This window comes from Lipotes vexillifer, unplaced genomic scaffold, assembly GCF_000442215.2.
Source record: "Lipotes vexillifer unplaced genomic scaffold, Lipotes_vexillifer_v1.1 scaffold627, whole genome shotgun sequence".
Lineage (NCBI taxonomy): Eukaryota > Metazoa > Chordata > Mammalia > Artiodactyla > Lipotidae > Lipotes > Lipotes vexillifer.
The window spans coordinates 2162732-2182134 of record NW_006787891.1 but is presented as its reverse complement, the minus strand read 5'-3'; the positions used below and the strand labels follow the sequence as shown (position 1 = coordinate 2182134).

At 35.8% G+C, this 19403-nt stretch overlaps 1 protein-coding gene across 1 annotated transcript; it reads left to right on the top strand.

The window, feature by feature from the left end:
* Window positions 1-11166: 11166 nt before the first annotated feature.
* Window positions 11167-15409, top strand: ARL14EP (ARF like GTPase 14 effector protein). The gene is made up of 3 exons (XM_007460931.1): window positions 11167-11644; window positions 13359-13486; window positions 14872-15409. The coding sequence occupies exons 1-3, from the start codon at window positions 11219-11221 to the stop codon at window positions 15098-15100; spliced, it is 783 nt and encodes a 260-aa protein (XP_007460993.1). The 5' UTR covers window positions 11167-11218; the 3' UTR covers window positions 15101-15409.
* Window positions 15410-19403: the final 3994 nt, after the last annotated feature.

Genomic DNA, 19403 nt, shown 5'->3' with positions numbered 1-19403 from the left:
AAGACGCTGGCACTGTCTTGAAGGATAAGTTAGCATTGCCTGGCTTTCCAAGCAAAGAGACAATATGAAGACATAAAATATTAAAAAAACTTTGCTAGTAGACTATTTTGACCTGGAGTATGTGACGTTTGAACAAGTAATGCCATGCTAAAGAGTCCAGACTTTGTTTTCTAGGAAGAGGTGGAAGTGTTTTCAACAGAATAGCTTACAGTTCAGTGTCACAATCATTTACCCAACTGTTTGACAGTTTAAGTATAGTATTAAGTACTGTTTGACAATGTTGACCACATCCAGAATTCAGGTAGAATAAAGAGAGCTTTGCTCATTCATCTTAGTCTGGAAACAATCTTTCAGTTGTTGAAATCAAGGGATTCTGTTCTCTTTGACGGTTTAGGACCATAGGAATAGAGAGAAATCACAAATGGAGTTTGGAGACCTGAAGGGTTTGCTGAATTGTGCCATATGTGAGCAGTAGGCAGTATATAGATGGGTCTTATTGTTTTAATCCATTCATCCACCCTATGTCTTTTGACTGGAGCGTTTAGTCTATTTACACTTAAAGTGATTATTGATAGGTATGTACTTATTGCCGTTTTGTTGATCGTTCCTGGTTGTTTTTGTGGTTCTTCTCTGTTCTTTTCTTCTCTTGGTCTCTCCCCTCATGTTTTGATGATTTTTTTTTTCAGTGTTATGTTTGCTTCCTTTTCTTTGTTTTTTGTGTATCTATTATAGGTTTGTGGTTACCATGAGATTCATGTATATTGACATATATATATATCAGTTTATTTTAAACTAATTCTTGCATAAGTTTGAGTGCTCTAAAAGCACATTTCACCCCCCATGTTTTTGATGTCATATTTTACATCTTTTTATTTTGTGTATCTCTTAAATACTTAATTGTAGTTATAGTTGATTTTACTACCTTTGTTTTTTAACTTTCATACCTATTTTTAAGCAGCTGATGCACTGCCTTGACTATAAATTTGCCTGCACCAGTGCAGTTTTTTTTCATATATTTCCTTATTTCTTGTTATGGCCTCTTCTACTCAAGGAAGATCTTTAACATTTCTTGTAAGACTGGTTTAGTGATGATGAACATCTTTAGTTTTTGCTTATCTGGGAAATTCTTTATCTCTCCTTCAATTCTGAATGATAACTTTGCAGGTAGAGTAATCTTGGTTGCAGGTTTTTTCTTTTCTGCACTTTAAATATATCATATGCAAAGTTTCTGCTACAAAACGGGCTGATAGTCTTTCAAGGGTTCTTTTGTATGTGATTAGTTGTTTTTCTCTTTCTGTCTTTGAAATTCTCTATCTTTGACTTTTGCTGATTCAATTATAGTTTGTCTTGGTGTGTCTTTAGGTTTATGTTGTGTGGAACCCTCTGTGCTTCTTGAACCTGGATATCTGTTTCTTTCCCCAGGTTAGGGAAGTTTTCAGTCATTACTTCTTCATATATGTTTTCTTTTTCTCTTCTTCTCCTATAATGCAAATGTTAGTATGCTTGATGTTGTCTCTGAGGTCCCTTAAGCTCTTTTAAATTTTTTGCTTTTTGTTTTTCTACTTGGATGACTTCCACTATTCTGTCTTCTAGATTGTTGACCCAGTATATTTTTCATTTCAGTTATTGTATTCTTCATCTCTGTTTGGTTCTTTTATATCCTAACTCTTAAGTTCTCAGTGTGTTCCTCCATTTTTCTCCCAAGTTTGTTAAGCATCTTTATGACCATTACTTTGAACTCTTTATCAGGTAAATTACTTATCTCTATTTCCTTAGGGTTTTTTCCTGGACTTTTATCTTGTTCTTTTTTCTTTTTTTTTGGAACATATTTCTCTGTCTCCTCCTTTTGCTTAACTCTGTTTTCGTATTAATTAGGTGAAACATCTACCTCTCCAAGTCTGGAAGGCATGGCTTTGTGTAGGAGTGTCCTCTGTATGGACCATGTGTGCCAGGCAGCTTTGTCAGGCTGGTTGGACCTGGAGCAGGTGTGGGCCAGTGTGTCCTGGAGCATGTTCACATTGGGACCACCCTAGTGGGGTGACTGGAGCTGGAGCAGGCATGAGTGGAGCAGGGAAGGGATGCGGTCCCAGGGCTTGCCATGCTCAGACCACCTTGGCAGGACAACTGGAGCTGGGGGGTGGGGTGGGCCTGGGGCATGCTGGGGCAGCCTTGGCAGGCCAGTAAGAGTACCTGGACCATGATTCTGTCTGCTCTATTAAGGTGTAAGGGGAACACACAAAAAATGGCATTTTCTGGCACCTTGGGCCCCGGAGACAGTTTCAGCAGTTCTCTGCCCATTTGGCAGACACTTGAGGGTTAGTAAATGGATTTCCTTCATCTAGAGCGTAGGTGCCCTTTAAACAGTTGCTTCTTTGCTCTGCTCTAGTGTGGGCAAGTCTGCATACAGGCCCCTCAGTGATATCCCTCCCTACTGAAGGTCCTCGTCAGGGTTGGGGTTCCCATCGATACCATGCCTCCATCTCTTTTACCCATCCCCTGTGTTGTCCCTCTATCACTTGTTCTGCAGCCCTCAGTTCTTCTTTGGCAGGAATGGATCTGTATGTAGGTACAAATTCAGTATATCCGTGGTAAGAGATGAGTTCAGGGTCTTCCTACACTACCATCTTTGACTGGAACCTCCCAAATATTTTATTTTAAATAATACTATGGACATACTATTATTTAAAAACCACAGTATTATAAAAAAAACTATATTTTTGTTTTAAGTTCACTTTATCTTTCTTATGGGGCCTGGGTCTTCTTGAGGTTTAAGACTATCCCACTAGGCCATTTAACCCTTCTGTTAGTACCCATTCAAGTGTCCTGTAGGTAGTTAGTATTTGAAGATAATGGGCACCAAAAAGTTACCAGTTGCCAGAGGCATGATGTGTGTGTGTGTGTGTGTGTGTGTGCGTGCGTGCGCGCGCGAGGTGGCAGGCGCACGCCTAGGACTGAAACTGCTGATTTGCAAAATAGGGGTGAAGTTATTTTTTTTTAATTAGATAAAAGGTAAATGGGGAAATGCCTTACAAATTGTAAAACACAAGACGTTTTTCCTGAAAGGGAAAGACTCTTAAAAATTGACCTAAAAATTCATTAATTTTTTTTCGTTAAATTTCCTCTTAATGCTCTTTTTCCCACTAACTTGAAGAGTGGTTACCAAGCACCACTATCTCCCTCTGCTTTTGTTTTGTTAGTGGAAGTGATGGTTGTGGTTCTGCTTTGACTAACTCCTATAGGAGGCCTGTGATCATGTCCTAGAACTTGTGTTGTTAGGGAAACTTGCTACTATCATGGCCTTGTATGAGGTCACTCAGCTTCTTCAGTGCATCCAACCTACCTACCTTAGAGTTGGGTAATGAATAGCAAGAGATAGTGTTTAAAACTTATTCCATGGAATCTATAAAAAACAAATAATTTTAAAATATAATGTTTAAAAAATGAACTCATAGATAAAGAGAACGGATTGGTAATTGCCATTGTCAGGGGTTAGGGTGGGCAAAATGGGTGAAAAGGGGGTCAAAAGGTACAGACTTCCAGTTGTAAATAAGTAATGGGGATGTAACATCCAACATGATAACTAGTTAATAATACTGTACTGCATTTTTGAAAGTTGCTGAGGGAGTAAATCTTAAAAGTTCACATCACAGAAAAGAGACATTTGTAACTGTGGTGACAGTTGTTAACTAGACTTATTGTGGTGATCATTTTGCAATATATACAAATATTATATCATTACATTGTATACCTGAAACTAATATAATGTTATGTCAGGTAATACCTCAATTTTTTAAAAAAGCTTATTCCCTAACTTGTCAGTGTTCAGATATATGAGGAGCAAATGCTTGTGTTTACTACCTAAGGTATAGAAGAAGGGGTCTAATAAATCTATATTTCATTCTCTCTCTACTCTTCTGGGAGTGCTATAAAAATATTGGAAGTTAATCTTAGAATCACAAAACATACTCTATTTAGGTACTGAAGGAAAGTATTGGCAATTCTAAGGCAAGAGAAAATTGAAAATGCAGAACTTTTAAAAGCAAGTGTCAAATAATAAAATCCAGAGTTAGTAAGGAGAGACTTTATTGAAAGGGTTATTGCAAGAGGAGAAAAGGGATTATAGCAATGGAGAGAATTCTCTGACCAAAAGATTTACCAGCTTCTCAAGGGATGAGTAAACAAAGCTAAAACAGAACTGCTTGGTCTGATTGTAGATCCCAGATTGTTTTGCCCTGAGGCCAGACTGTTCTCTGGAGGGGTCCTTTGCTGGCTCTGGCTGAGGGTCGGCCAAAGTTCAGGGACCTAGGGGAAGGAGAGAAACTTAAAATATGGTTAACAAGCATTTTGTTCCAATTGATTATTTTCAACAAGCAGTTCAGCTAATTATTCATAAATTTATAAATGAGACAATGGGAATTTGGAGGTCCTTTGTCCTGGTCATAGGTAAACAAGGGGATGTTCTTGAGTCTTAATGGAAGCCATATGGAGAGGAGTAGGAGGGTTTCGTTGCTATTCAAGAACCAGGAGCACAGGTCTCAGGTAAAATTTGACTTGTTAAAAAGGCATTTAACTATTTGAAGTGGAAAATAATTAAGTGTACAAATAAAATTCATTGAAACATTTATCCAGGAAGGCCTTAGGATACTCATTGACATTCAGGAATTAAAAAATCCTCCATCACTATGTGTAGTTTGAAAGCACTTAAAGACCAGTCTCATATGTATCAGTGAAATTTTCCTAAGGCGGTGGGGGGAGTGGAAAACAAATCTAAATTACTCAGGTCTAAATGAACACATTTGGGGCTTTTTGTTTGTTACATGGTTTTCATCTTAACCTATAAGAAGCTGGATTTTTTTTTCATTCCATCAAAGTGACTTGGCTGGAGCAAATTAATTTTTTCCTATGTTTATAATTTTCCACAAAAAAGGGAGAAGGAAGTAAAATCATGACTGTCACACAGATATAAAATTAGCAACACGTGGTTTTTGTTTACCTTATTAATGAGGGGACTGGTAAGATGTTATATAATCAGTTCAAATGACAATCAAAAGAACAGACACATTTACTGATCAGGAATATTGAAATAAATGAGGAAATAGAGGCAAAACTGTCTTCTTCCACAGTGGGCCAGGGGCGTCAATTGTGCCTCTACCAGACAGAATTTACAAGAATATAGACAAGAGTTGTTTTGCATTGCTGTTAGTTTTGTACAGTTGTCAGCTGTAAAATAGCTCAAAGGCAATGAAAGACTCAGAGCTCTCATGTAATGGGAATGTGAAAACCCTGAAGGTTGTACTCTTTAACAGTGCAGTTTTCCACTGAAGCAGGTATTTCTTTCTATACCTAGTTTATGAAATTTACAACTCCCCCTCCCCCGCTCAAATAATCTTCCCTAAGTGTCGGACTTCCTGGAAGGCAAGTACATATCTGTGTGTGTGTGTTTCTTATTCTTTTTTGATATACTCTATAAATATAGAAGATGCTTGGTTAATGTTTTTAATTGAATTATCTAAAGCAGTGCATCTCAAACTGTACTGTGCTTACATATCACCTGGGTATTTCCTTTTTAAATGCAATTCTGATTCAGTGAGTGTGGGGCTTTCCTGAGATTTCTTTTTTCTATTTAATAATAAGTTCCCAGCTGATGCTAGTACTATTCAATAGTTCATGGACAGTAAATAGTAATGTATTTCTGACTATTAATTGAGGAAGATATTAGATAATCATTAATGGAGAACATGACACCATACTGCAGGTGAAGGGAGCAACATGAAGCTTCTAGACTATCACTTGAAGGAAAACAAATACTAATTGTGGGCCACATTGCCAGAGCACAGGCCAAAATGAGCAAAAGAAACAGTTGCTCGGAAACAGATCCAAAAAACTCTTTGGCAGGGCTTCCCTGGTGGCGCAATGGTTGACAGTCCACCTGCCGATCAGGGGACGCGGGTTCGTGCCCCGGTCCGGGAAGATCCCACATGCCGCGGAGCAGCTGGGCCCGTGAGCTATGGCCGCTGAGCCTGCGCGTCCGCAGCCTGTGCTCCGCAATGGGAGAGGCCACAACAGTGAGAGGCCCGTGTACCGCAAAAACAAAACAAAACAAAAAAACTCTATAGCAGAACTTTAGCTTCAGAGAAGAGAACAGAAATGAGGACACTGGGAGATACAACAGGGGAGGAGCAACCAGAGGGGTGTAAGTTTTAGAAGGCAGGCAGTAATCACCGAAGATCACTGCCTGAAATTTTGTGTTCCTTGAGCTAACCTTTTTTTTTTTTTAAAGCAGTGCTTGAACGTAAAACTGCTTTGACACGGGTGTGTGCACTTTTACCGTGACGGTTTCACTCAAGTTAGTGGTATCAGTATGCCATTGAGCTTTAAGCAATGTGTAAAATATATTTCGTACTGCAACTAGTGATTTGTCTTCTGTCAGATGGGGCGCTTTAATTTTTAACTGAGCAGGTCCTGTAATTTGTTCATAAGGAGTTCAGTTTTCTTTTAGCAGCAAATAAGAGGTGGAAGATAATGTGAAGCTGGCCCCAAAGAGATCTGTATTTACTGGGATATGCAAAAAAAAAAAAAGGCATGGTAAATGAGGCCACCAGATTTAGCAAATAAAAATACAGGATGCCCAATTAAATTTGAATTTCAGACAAACAACAAATTACTTTTTAGCAGTATTTGGGATATAATTAAAATTATTTATGCATTATCAAAAATTCAAATTTAACTGAGCATCCTGTATTTTATCTGGCAACTCCAATAGTAAATAATTCTACCCTAACAGTGATACCTGAGAAATGGCTTCTTAGAAAATAGCGTAATTGTGCAGCAATTTAATTCCTTCAAGTGTTCCTCCATTATGTACTTAAAAGTACGCCAAGAGTTCAAAATGGTTAGAAGCCATTGTTTACCCAGAAGGGGATGTTTTCAAAGACTGATGGGGTCATGGCTAACTTGAAGGAAAAACAAATTCCTCTCTATGCTCTCCAACTAAGAGTCTAGATTCTTAGTGGTTTAAGGTTAATAAAAGAATTTATGCAATTGTGGAAGATGTCCAAGCAAATACTTACCAGAAAAATTAATTTAGTAGGAATTAATCATATTTCCAAATTTCCAAGAGCATCAGATCACTTAGAAATAAGGATTCAACCTCACCGGTATAACTTGAGTCTACTGATAAACTCTTGTGAATGACATCTTAATTTAGCCAATATTAAAGCAAAATAAAGGAATAGAAGCCCCTAGTAGCAAAGAAAAAAAAAACTCCCTAACGGGTAAAAATGTTTTATTGCCATGGACAGATAGAATTTCTAAGATAGAATTTCTAAAATAAAATTTCCAAGTCACAGGATGCTTTTCCTATCAAATATGATCAGGGTATAGCCCAACTTCTTGAATGCTAAGAAATAGTTTTACGTTCAAAAAATCATATTATACATTAGTGGCTACAAATTGGTGATAGTTAGCTACAAAGATAAAGAATCTGTGGCATTAATAAGACATTAAGCGTTAGCAGTCTCCATACTGTGCTGTAGGGATAGTTGATCAAATTTCCTTCCTGTTGACTGTTAAGGAAGGTCAGAGCCAGATTCGTGACACTTTCTGCTGAAGTTTAATACAACATAGTTTGGTGGTGGTGTTTCATAACTGTATCTCTGGCTTCTTCTTTTCCATTCCTTAATTTATCTTAACCCACTTATCTGTTGAAAGAAAACAAATAATTAGATTCATACAAGCATTTTCATCTGTTGTGATTGGGACCTATACTTGGTAATTAAATTTTAAAAGTTGGTTAAAATATAATTTAAAATATACTCTGTTTTAATCACCTTTTAAAATTTTTAAGTTAAAATGTTCAGACACTTTAAATTCTATGGATTTTTGGGAGGGGTGGCAGTGGGGACCGTGTCTGGCCAGCCCTCATGTCCAGGTATTTCAGGTAACACTGCATTTCCCAACCAGGGCCAGACCAGGATGAGGCAAGAGAGGTACCTGTGGTGCAAATCGGGGTGGGGGGGGTGCCCGCCTTCAGGGGCGCGCCAATGTCTTCTCCTAGGCTCAGCCCACTCTTGACTTCTACTCATCCCCCATAAATTCTGTTTTTTAATTTTTTTAATTTTGTATTTAACTTAAGACATAGAAATGTATATTTACTCACCATTTTTTATTACATGAGACTAGTCTTTTCTTTGTATATGGCTTTACTGATTATAGTTTCTCTCTGCAGAAAACATATCAGAAAGTGTCTAAGCTTTCTAACCCTTTTTTTAATGTGGAGCAAAGCTTATAAAAACACTTGCAAGATTTCTGGATCCTTTACTTTTTCAGTACCCTGCCACTGCCCGGATTTCAGTGGTTCACATCTATTTTCAACAACAGTTTTTTCCTCGTGACTTGTATTTGTTAAAACTTGTCTTACGAATTCAACTAAATTTTTGTATTTGCTTTGAAAAATATTTAGTTATGAAAAATTTCAAACAGCGCAGAAAATAATGAAAAACTTGTGTAGATACCCTTTTCTTCTATAAATCTCTCTTAAAAAAAAAAAGTCCTTCCTCTTTAGAAGTATATATACCACAGACTTGGTATCTATTATTCTTAATGTATATTTTAGCATGTATTCAAGTTCTTATCCAGGAACAATGCATACTATTGTATATGTAAAATTTTACGTGATATACTATATGTCCTGTTGCAGCTTTTTCACTTGTGATTATCTTTGAAATTTATTCAAATTGACTCATTTAATTCATGCAGTTTATTTTTAACTGTCCTGTAAGCAGTCCCTGTTGAGTAACCTACAATTTCTCACCCTTTACCATTGGGTTATTTCCAATTTTTCACTGTCAAAAGCAATGAATGCTGAAAGACATTGTATGTATCATACGCAAAGTCCTTGTGCTCACATGGGACATACATTTCTCTGGCACAGACACCTAGAGCTGAAAATGCAAGGCCCTGGGATGTGGACTTCTTCAGTTTTGCAAGAAATTACCAAAAACTCTAAAGCAGTTGCAGCAGTTTACATTCCTACAAGGTATAAGGAGCATGTAAGAATTGGCCACATTTTTGCCTTCACTATGTTACCAGATTTTAAAAATCTTGCCAAACAAATGTTTGAGAAGTGGTATTTCATTTTCATTCTCCTGATAACCATGAGGTTAAACACCTGCATTTGTTGGCTGTTTTGTTCTCTTCCTCTGTGAATTGCCTGTGTATATTTGTTTCATTTACTAATGGGTGGTCATTTTCTAATTGATTTGTAGAAGTCAGGGGTTTTTTTTGTATATTTGGAATAATAATCCCAACAACACCTATCCAGTGTGACTTCTTTTCCCTTCCTTAGAATTATATAGAAATGTTTAATTTGGACATAAAATCAAACGTGTCCATCTTTTTCTTTGATATGTCCTTTCTTGTTTGAGAAATTCTTCTCTACCCCAGTGTCACAAAGTCTTCTATGTTTTCTTATAAACATTTTTACAGTTTTTCTTTTCAAGTTTTATTTTATAATAACATCTGGAATTGATTTTTGTTTGTGAGAAAAAGATTTTAGTCTCTTTTTCCATATGGTTAGCCGGTTGTCCAAGCATCTTTAATTAAATATTTCTCCCATTAATGTGTTATACCTTTTTTTTTTTGAATTCTATCAAACATTTATTTATTATTATTTTTTTACATCTTTATTGGAGTATAATTGCTTTACAATGGTGTGTTAGTTTCTGCTTTATAACAAAGTGAATCAGTTATACATATGTTCCCATATCTCTTCCCTCTTGCATCTCCCTCCCTCCCACCCTCCCTATCCCACCCCTCCAGGCGGTCAGAAAGCACCGAGCTGATATCCCTGTGCTATGCGGCTGCTTCCCACTAGCTATCTACCTTACGTTTGTTAGTGTATATATGTCCATGCCACTCTCTCACTTTGTCCCAGCTTACCCTTCCCCCTCCCCATATCCTCAAGTCCATTCTCTAGTAGGTCTGTGTCTTTATTCCTGTCTTACCCCTAGGTTCTTCATGACATTTTTTTTTCTTAAATTCCATATATATGTGTTAGCATATGGTATTTGTCTTTCTCTTTCTGACTTACTTCACTCTGTATGACAGACTCTAGGTCTATCCACCTCATTACAAATAGCTCAATTTCGTTTCTTTTTATGGCTGAGTAAATATTCCATTGTATATATGTGCCACATCTTTATCCATTCATCCGATGGTGGTTGTTTCCATCTCCGGGCTATTGTAAATAGAGCTGCAATGAACATTTTGGTACATGACTCTTTTTGAATTATGGTTTTCTCAGGGTATATGCCCAGTAGTGGGATTGCTGGCTCATATGGTATTGATTTATAATACCACATGTCATACACCAAGCCCTCATCTTTTCATAGATCTATTTGTCTATAGTATACTGATACCACACACTTTTAATTATAATAGCTTTATAGTAAATAAATTTTTTGTTTTGTTTTCCTTCAAGATTATCTTGGCTTTCTTGAACCTTTACTGTTCCATATAGACCAGCTTGCTAAATCCCAGGGGGTGGGGGAGCTGTGGAATACCTGGTGAAATTTTGATTGGAATCATAGTGAATTTATAGATAAATTCCTAGAAAATTGATATATTTACTATAGTCACGCTTGCCATGATTAATTTCTACATTTATTTAAGGTGTCATTTGTCTTTCTGTTTGATCGTCTTCTCCATAAAAGTCTTACATATCTTTTGTAAGATTTATATAACTTGTAAGATATCTTTGTAATGTTTTTGTTTCCAGCATGCTTGCTGAATTACCTTACTGGTTCTAATAGTTTGTCCATTGAACCTCTTGTATTTTCCATTTAGGTATTCATATCTTTGAGTAATATTTCTTATTTCTTCCTCTTCAATCTTTATATTGAATACCTTTTAATACCTTTTAATATGGTGTTAAATGGAAACTGTGATATAAGTATTCTTGTGTAGTTCTAACTTTACAGAGAATGGTTCTAATGTTTTATAATTAAATATAATAATGTTTTTGTAGGATCTTGGTAAATGTCTTTCTGTTCCTTGCTTGCTAAGAGTTTTCTTTCTATTATGCAGATATTGAATTTTATCAAATGCTTTTTCAGTTTCCCAGATAAAAATTTTGCAGCACAAATCTGACTCTTTAATGTTTTCTCTAGGGTGATCTGCTAGACAAAAATCAAAAAGAGGAAATTTGCTAGAATCAAAAATGATGGATCCATGTTCAGTTGGAGTCCAGCTTCGTTCCACAAATGAGTGCCATAAAACCTACTATACTCGTCATACAGGTTTCAAGACTTTGCAAGAATTGTCATCAAATGACATGCTTTTACTTCAACTTAGAACTGGAATGACACTTTCTGGGAACAATACAATTTGCTTCCATCATGCAAAAATTTACATCGACAGATTTGAGGATTTGCAGAAGTCATGTTGTGACCCATTTAACATACACAAAAAACTAGCCAAAAAAAATTTACATGTAATTGATTTAGATGATGCCACTTTTCTGAGTGCAAAATTTGGAAGACAGCTTGTACCTGGTTGGAAACTTTGTCCAAAATGTACACAGATAATCAATGGAAGTGTGGATGTTGATTCTGAAGACCGGCAGAGAAGAAAACCTGATTCAGATGTATGTATAGTCATTTTTTCTCCATTACTTCTACAGTGTGGGGTTATAATTATAAGGAAATCACATTTATATCACTATTTATTACAGTTGAGCCTTGAACAACACAGGTTTGAACTGTGCAGGTCCACTTACATGTGGATTTTTTTCAGTCAATACAGTACTATACAATCTGTGGTTGGTTGAATCCAAAGTTGCAGAGGGCCAACTGTGGGACTTGAACACCCTAGCATTTTGGTATCCACAGCGGATCTTGGAACCAATCCCCCTCAGAAATCAAGGGAAGACTGTACACTAACTATTACCAGGCAGTGAATATAAAGTTGGGGAGGTGAAAATAAATGGTGTTTCTAAATATTTGTGTAAACCCAGATTGTTTGGTAAAGAAAGTTGGCTTAGGAAAAGAATAACATAATATTCCCAAGACTTTCAAGCCACAGATCCTAGTGCTAAGACATTCTGGCACAGCCAGGACTTAACCATCCTAGCTCTTTTTCTGATACCAAAGTAACTCAGTAGGATATGCCAGCCAGCAAGGGTCTGAAATGTAGCAGGATGAAGTCCCCTTTTTTTTTGAAGGACTTGAAAACTGCTGCTTTAAAAGGAACTTCAGAAGTGACTTGAAATAATTGTTTCTTATTTCAGCCTTTCTTTCTACTTTGGCACTATCCCATTCTTGTTTGGGATTTTAAGATGCTTGTGAATTTCCTTTGCTTCTAGCTCTCAATTCTTACTTGGTATGGTCAAGACTAATTTTAGGACTCCCTATTGTCAAAAAGCATACATTTTTACATTGTAAGCAATAATTATTTTATAACTGTCTTCCTTAGTCACATGTTACCTTTAAATTATTTAACCGTATCAGAACAACTTAAGATTTCATAAAGCTGTCTCTGGTGCAGAACAAGGACTAGTACATCAAAGGAGCACTTCTCAAATTTTCTATTTATAAGCAATTTATAATTCTTTCTGCTGGCATATTTTTCTCAATTTTCTCCTTTTCATTATATTAATAAACCAAATTAAAATTTTAAATTACCTGTAGTGCTTTTCCTTCGTTATCCCCTCAAAGGCATATCTACAGGACCCAATGTTATCTTGCAGTTTATACTAGGTACTTGCTGCTGTCACTTTAGGTGTCTTCTCCACTTCATTTATCTATTGTTCATGCGGAATGTATCACATAAACCTTTCTTCCCCCCAGATAATGAAATTAAACTCTTAACCGTCAAAATTTTGTTTTACCAATTTTTTTAAAAGGATTATAATACTGTTGCAGAACTTGAAACTTTATTACTTCTCAACTTTAAAAATGTGTGTAATCGAACCTTTTCCTAAGGACTCAAGGTCTAGGAGCCTGTGCTGTGTGCTGTGGGTTATACAGCAGTTTTGCTGCCTTCTCTCCCATGTTGGCAGCAGCCCTTGCCATTTTCACTGTGCCTGTCCTCCTCTCCTCCTAATATGCCAGAGACTAAAATTAGATAATGAAAATATCATAAATAAGTTAACCAGTAAACTTTGAATATGGTCCCGGACCATGGGCCACATAAATTTTGTTGCACTTGGGCACTAAAACCCTTTTTTTTTTTTTTTCGCTTTTTTGTGAGTTCCAGACTGTTTTCCAGGCTAAGGAATAATCTAGATTAAGATTAAGTGAAATATTTATGTATGGTCTGATATTAAGATTTGAGTTGATAATTTGTTTACCTTTATTCAGGGAAGAACTGCTAAAGCTCTGAGGTCATTGCAATTTGCAAACCCGGGAAAGCAAACTGAATTTGCTCCAGAAACTGGTAAAAGAGAAAAAAGAAGGCTTACAAAAAGTGCAGCTGCTGGTTCAGACAGGTAGGCTATGTATTATTTAAGGTATATGTTAACTTGCTTCACATCTGTATTGTTTTCCTATCTTTCTCTTAAGTTTTGAATGTTTCTGCTTAGATATTTTAAATTCGATAATCTGGAATTAGTAAGAACCTCCAAGGGCCTCATAGAAAATTAAGGCATCCCCTTCCACTCTAAAAATTTATTTCTAAGAAAGTATCAATGAAGTGAACAAGATAACATTTTTGGCACAATAATTAAAATAACTTAAACTTATTATACTTCTCTTTTTGTTTTGTTTTTGGCTGCGTTGGGTCTTCTTTGCAGCACGGGCTTTCTGTAGTTGCAGCGAGCGGGGGCTACTCTTCGTTGTGGTGTGCGGGTTTCTCATTGCAGTGGCTTCTCATTGCGGAGCATGGGCTCTAGGCACATGGGCTTCCATAGTTGTGGCACACGGACTCAGTAGTTGTGGCTCGCGGGCTCTAGAGCACAGGCTCAGTAGTTGTGGCACATGGGCTTAGTTGCTCCGTGGCATGTGAGATCTTCCGGGACCAGGGCTCAAACCCGTGTCCCTTGCATTGGCAGGCGGATTCTTAACCACTGCGCCACCAGGGAAACCCTATACTTCTTATAGCTAAAATAATTCACTTGTTTGAAAGCACTAATATGTAATCAGTATGTCTCTGCTCTATAGGTGGCAGCTAAAAAATAAATTTTATGAAAATACAGGTTACTTTTTATTTTTTACATGTCTAAAATAGAAAGTTACAGTACAGTCAATAGAATGAACAAGAAAACTAAATTGTTTAGAATATGACTTTTTAAACTGAACATTTCTAAAATGCAAATTGACAAAGAAATGTTAGTGTAATCATTGAGAATTATTTTCTACATAGGCCATTTATTCCATCTGTGAAGGTTTTCCATTGAATCATGTAAGTGTTTTTAGGCCAGATTTGCTAGAGTCCATTAAAGAACAAGAAACAGATTAACTTCAATATAAAAAACAATTGGATAGTATACTGTGATAAAAATCTGTGTTCACAAACCAGTAGATAGATTGGTTGCTAATAAAATGTACCATTATTACCTAGCCTTTTTTTTGTTGTTGTTAAGGAAAGGGTAAATAGTTTTAACAATTATATTATTGTTTTTAGACACAGTTCTTGTCCATTCCTTTGGATATGTTTCAGCACTTTACAGTGAGGTCTCTTCTTCTCACAAGGAGTTCATTAGCTATTAATTGTAGAGTAGCTTTGAGTTAGGTAAGCCATGTATCAATTTGGCGGGGTTTCATCCCTAATTCAAAACATTTTATCTCCTTAAGTTTTTTCATTAACTGTTTTCAACTAAATATTCAGAAATAATATATTTGTGAGGTGTAACACACCTTGTGTTTTGTATTACAGACAAGTGATCCCAGCAAAGAGTAAGGTCTATGATAGCCAGGGTCTCCTGATTTTCAGTGGAATGGACCTGTGTGACTGCCTCGATGAAGACTGCTTAGGATGTTTCTATGCTTGTCCTGCCTGCGGTTCTACCAAATGTGGTGCCGAATGCCGCTGTGATCGCAAGTGGCTATATGAGCAAATTGAAATCGAAGGAGGAGAAATAATTCATAACAAACATGCTGGATAATTTGTGGTATCAAATTACGGGATCTTTAAAGTTCCTTTCTCTATTTCTAAAATTCTAAGGTACCTTTTAAAGTTGATTGCCAAGTGACAAACATGCACTCAGTGTGCACTAATGTTGCTTTTAGGGTGCTTTAAGGTAAATTATTTGATGTAAAGTTTGATGGACTGTTTATTACTCAGCAGTCAGCTTCAAGCCTGTCTGGGTCAATGTAAACAAGCAGTGTATAGGCAGTCCTCAATTTGCACAATTCCCAGGTCCACAAATTTCAATGACAGTGATTTAGTTAAATAAGCCAGTTGCCTAACAGCACAGTTCAAATTTCAGTCACCATGGTATATTAATTGTGAGTATTTACATGAAGTACAAACTTCCTTGCTAGCTCTTAAGTCCACAAATCACTATGCAAGTAACAGATGTGCTTCAAGATCAGTGATCAATCACATTACTTCTCTCAAATTCTGCAAGTGATTGGTCACTGTACATCTGTTACTCAGTTTGCTCAGACAGCAAAGCACAGAGTTGTGTTGACTCCTGCCACCCATGTGACATTTTACAAAGTGGATAATCAGAATTGGCCAACAAAGATGAAAGTGCAGTGAAGAAATGAAAATGATTATGCTAGAAGTGTGACTTGAATTGAACATACATAGAGTTGTGGAAGAAATCACTGATCATGGGAATGTTGACACTGCTGCTATTCTAGAGCCTCAAGATATGCAGCTAGAGGAACTCAGTGAAGGCAAACTTATCATCATAAATGAAAAAAGGAGGAACATGTCCCAGAGGAAGTGATGGTGACAAACTTCACATTAAAGGAAATTACAGTTATTTCACAACATTGAAAGCACAAACGATAAAATGGTGGAAGCTAATCTACACTTAAAGGAGTCTGACAACTTGCAGTGGTATAGGAAAGATGCTTACCCAGTACCATAAGTTACTTGACAAAAAGGCAAGTACTATTACTCCTGATTAGTTTTTCACAATGAAATAACACTTTAATTTTCAGTGTTTCTAATATAAATTACAGTGTACTAAGTATACTTTTTCACAATTTTTTCATTTTCTTTTATGTTTATAACTGACACTTTTTAATATTTTGACAGATTTTTTCCAAGGTCACAGAACAATAATTTTCCCCATTAATTATTAAGATTACTTTGATTGCCATTTTTATGGTCCCACACTACCGCCCATGCAAGGCAAGGACTACCTATAGGTGAGAATAGTGCCTACTTCAGGAAAAGTTAATTTTGAGACAGCTAAGTAGTTGAACTATTTTGGAAATAATCTACATAACTAAGTACTATAATACATCATTTCTTCTCTCCACTTATTCTTTTAAAAAAAGTTTTAATACTGTAAACCTTTCATTGCTTAGACTGTGTGAAAATTTGTGCTTGGTGGCGAAAATCTTTCTATGTATACATGGATATACATACAATATATAAGCAGATATGCATTATATCTGTGGTATTTCAATTTAATAGGGTGTTGACTAGGATTAAAAGGGCTAAAAACAGCTCCTTAATGGAGTAATAATGAAACAAGGTAGAGAAACACTGGTTGAGACAGAGTATAAATTATTTGGAAATTGATTGAATCTTGACGTTGGAATGTGTATGGGTACCCTTTGGAGGGTGGGGGTGGGTGGTAACTTCTCTCTGTTCTTTTTTTCAAGACAGCTATCCGTCAGTCTGTCTAAAAATTTTTATTGTCTAGGACACGGCCTCTAAACTAGCTTTTTATTTTCCTTAAGTATAGTACTTTAATCAAATGAGCTTTTAGCAACTTGAAATACTTTTAGCTGTTGAAAATAGATTTATACAGCCAATTTGATGAATTGACCAAAAGAGGTTTATTTTTACTCCTGTATACTTTTGGTATCTGTTTAAAATGGCTGGTTTTACTTTGATGGAGTGCCATTTTCAACCATGGCATTAAAATGTCATTTTTAAGTTAGAAGTGTTTACTGACCCAATTATTAGAAATACAGTTTATCAATTCTTTGACTGACATGTTTCAACAGAGCACTGACAAAAAGAATATTTTGGCTTTCTATACTTAAATCAGATGCTAGATTCTTTCTTTTTTTCCTGAATTAAGGAAATATTTTATCACAGAAGAGACAAACACAGGCTCCTAATTTTATCTGAACTTCTAGGTTATTAGACCTTCTTAGTTGAGTTACTGCCATCATTTTTTTGCTTCTAAATGTGACTTAGTGTATTGCTTAAGCTCTTCGTAGGGACAAGTTAAAATCTTAGCTCTTTTGTTTGTTTAAAACAGGAACATATTTTCAACAAAATAAATGACTTTAAAATTCAAATTGTTATATTTCAACATTCCTTAGTAGAAGAACATTTCTCTTATTTTTCAAAGATGATAAATTTTTTAAGGGAAACTTTCTTGAACAATTTTTGCAAATATTTGTTCATTATGCCTATTTAGGAGACCAGACTTTTAGTGAGCATGCAAAATGTTTACAGAGAAAGGTATATCTGATTTGGAGTAGGCTGTAATAAAAGCTATGTTTCAGAAAAACTACATCACAAGTCCACTTATGTTTTAATATAAAATTACAGTAGTATAGAATACAATGAAATTATCTAGATCCTTTTTGTACTTTGCGTAAGTATGATTCAAAGTGGCTAAATTATTTTAGAATGCTATTAATCTAAAAGCAAAAATAAAAGTTGTATGAAATGCATAGCTTTGGCTATAGGTGGGTCCTGGTTGAAAAGTTAACATAAGACCACAAACGTTGGTCTTCCACAGTGTTGGTCACAAACGTTAGAGTGAAAAATGCATGTATATATTTGAATAAAATGAGTGACATCCCAGTGATCTTTTTCCCGTTTGTCTTTTACAAGTATAAGAAAATAGCTACTTATCTTTGGAATATTATATATGAGATTCTTCTATTTTTTAAAATATTATGTCTATTTCTAGATAGCAAGCTGCTCTACAACCTGACAGTCTATTCTAAAACTGCTTTCCTGGCGTGGATTCAACTAAGTAATTTTTAACAGATGTATTTTGAAACATGCATACATATATATACATATAGAGAGTGATTTGTTCAGAGAATATAACTTATAGTAAGTTCCAGCATGGTTCTTAACTTTATGGAGGTCAAAGACCCCTGTGAGAAGCTGATGAAAACTATGAACTCCCCAGAAAAATGCATTTGAGTACTCATAAATATTCCACGTTCAGAACCCCTGAACACGTATTTAAGTACCTGGGTAATAGGCATTTTCTGTAAACCATTTGATGTTTGTTTTTTTTTAAGTGAGGATGGCTGTCTAAAGTGTAGTTTGGTTTTTTATGTAATGTTGTAGGTGGGTTTTGTTAAGCGAAATCAGAACGGTTCAGTTCGTTGAAAGAGCTCTTGCTACCCTGAAAAGGCTAAATACGACCGTGGCCCACCGCTCCCATCTAAAAAGGTAATTACATGTCGAGTAGCAATGTAGAAAACTGAGGTGTCTTACATGGACTGAGCTTTTGTAATTAGAGATTTTCTTGCATTATGGTTATGCTGTTAGAAATAGCTTAGCATCCTTGTACAAATTCATGCGACACTGCTTTAGTTTTTGCTGACATCTGCTGGTATTTTCATGAAAATAAACTCTGCTGCTGCTACTTAGTGGTTAATCTCTTTGCTTATAAATTAAACTATGAACACTGGTAGTTACATTGAAGTGGGATATTTTTTAAAATTCTCAAAGTAGAATGGCTTCTCTTTTTAGCATTCTTAGGTCTTGCCCAGCAGCGGTCAACAAATTTTTAAGAATATGAGTGAGGATATGAAAATATACATGGACACTTCTGGGCTTCTTTTTATTTTTATAAAGTTGGAGAGACTGTGAAAAATAATGCTTTTACCTGTTTTTTAAAAATCATCAAATACTTCATTGAACACTTAGTTTAAAAAGTGTAATAGACTTCTGTAGAGTGTATACCCCAATTTGTAGATTATCTGTAACAGCATAGTTAAGAGGATTGACTGATCTTACCAGAAGATAAGGGAGATTTATCAAATAAAACAGGTTATTAACTCAGTTGGGTTAGTAATTCTCCATCTTTAAATGCAATTTGAAAGTATTTAATTACAGCCCTATTAAGTGGCACGATTAAAATTTATTAATTATTTCCCCCTTGAAATGAGGGAATAATTTCTTTGTGAAATAATGATTAGAAACTTCAGTTTTCCCATTTTTTATCACTACAAGCAAACAGACGTTTTATTAAAAAGTCGCTGTAATCTTCCTAGACTATGGTTTTAAAATAAGTGGACTTA

Bases quoted from the DNA above. Each gene is read 5' to 3' on its own strand.
- ARL14EP (XM_007460931.1), top strand. From the start codon at position 11,219: ATGATGGATCCATGTTCAGTTGGAGTCCAGCTTCGTTCCACAAATGAG. The intron at 11,645-13,358 runs GTATGTATAGTC...ACCTTTATTCAG, and splicing joins GAAGAAAACCTGATTCAGAT to GGAAGAACTGCTAAAGCTCT. The intron at 13,487-14,871 runs GTAGGCTATGTA...TTTGTATTACAG, and splicing joins GCAGCTGCTGGTTCAGACAG to ACAAGTGATCCCAGCAAAGA.